The 1,331-nt window shown below is 35.9% G+C and overlaps 1 protein-coding gene across 3 annotated transcripts in view; it reads right to left on the reverse strand.

Moving 5' to 3' along the window:
* The window catches only part of LOC109471701, a 9,372-nt gene that overhangs the window by 5,445 nt on the left and 2,596 nt on the right, over positions 1-1,331 (reverse strand). The window contains exon 2 of one of the 3 annotated variants that reach the window (XM_019771038.1): positions 251-330. The exons of 1 other annotated variant lie outside the window; for it this stretch is intronic. In XM_019771038.1, the coding sequence (XP_019626597.1) occupies positions 251-330 (80 nt within the window). Of the gene's footprint in view, positions 1-250; positions 369-1,331 lie in introns of all 3 variants that reach the window. One more of the 3 variants, XM_019771039.1, reaches the window with a different exon arrangement.

The raw sequence follows: 1,331 nt of genomic DNA on the forward strand, positions 1-1,331 counted from the left end.
CGTAGTATTTGCTACTCACCTTTGATAACATTAATTCGTGTCAGAAGAATTGAATTCATTAATTGTTTTTATTTTCATTATCAACTATCAATTGTTAGTACTGTATTTACAGAGAATTTAGAAAAAGGCTAGTACTTTCTTCGTAACTATAAAAATATGATCTTCTCAAATGCGAATATTTTATATGTATTTCATTACAGAATGTTTGAAAGATAATAAAAATAATCGAAGCTTGCAAATGAAGACGTACCGGAGAAAAAGAAGAAGAAGATTGCCTTGACGACCAGGAGGTCTCCATCCACAAAGTCGCAGAAAGGCATGATGGGAAACCTGGTCACGTGACAGATAAGTCACTCGCTGGTAACAACCTGTCAACAAAGATTTAAATGCTTTATTAAACATGATTTCCATTATATAAATCAAATCACACAATTTATATAGGTTTCTGTGCCATGCATTGCAGACAATTTTAAGATGTCTTTTATCCGTTACTGGGAATGAGTGTTAGAGCGGATGTAAATATTCTGTTGGACATAATTTCTGTTAAGTTCTGTTGTATACATTTCAGTTTTACTAGAATGCACAATTAAGACGAATCCAGACAATAAAACGACACAAATGACGTGATAAAAATGACATATTACAGTCTGGAACCGACGTTATCGTTGTATGTCACGCGGCAAAATGCCTACTTTGTACACCTAATGATTTTTTCGAAAAAAAAATGTTCAAATAATGTTTTTCTTTGCAACTTTTGCCCAGAGAGGTCCAATTTTCTACCAGAATGACAAAAGAATGAGTTTTTTATAATCTGCCAAAAAATATGTGTCATTCGTTGCCCTCTAAATGACCCCCAAATGTAATATTTCTAATTGGAATGACACTAGGATAGGGGGTGGAATGTTCTTGTTTTACATGGCACCCCCGTAAGTTCCATCGGAAGGTTCATTGCAATATTTTTGCATGTCTTTCTTTGCAATTTTTGCCCAGAAAGGTCCAGTTTTCTACTAGAATCACACAAGGAATGAATTTTTGTAATCTGCCGAAAAAATATGTCATTCGTTGCCCTCTAAATGACCCCCAAATGTTATCTTTCTGATTGGACTGACACACTAGGATAGGAGTTGGAATCCTGGCGTCATTTCAATTTTTGGCTAACTCTATATAGCTATTTGTTTAAAATGCTGGAGTCGACCGTCTACTTCTTGCTACCAAAGAAGTCTGACAAATCCAGCTTTGCAGTAGGGGTGAAAACCAGAGGTTCGACAGAAAGCAAGAAGTTCCTGTTTTACATGGCACCCCCGTAAGTTCAATCGGAAGGTCCATACCCT

This window comes from Branchiostoma belcheri, unplaced genomic scaffold (genome assembly GCF_001625305.1).
Source record: "Branchiostoma belcheri isolate BF01 breed outbred unplaced genomic scaffold, Haploidv18h27 scaffold254, whole genome shotgun sequence".
NCBI classification, from domain to species: Eukaryota; Metazoa; Chordata; class Leptocardii; order Amphioxiformes; family Branchiostomatidae; genus Branchiostoma; species Branchiostoma belcheri.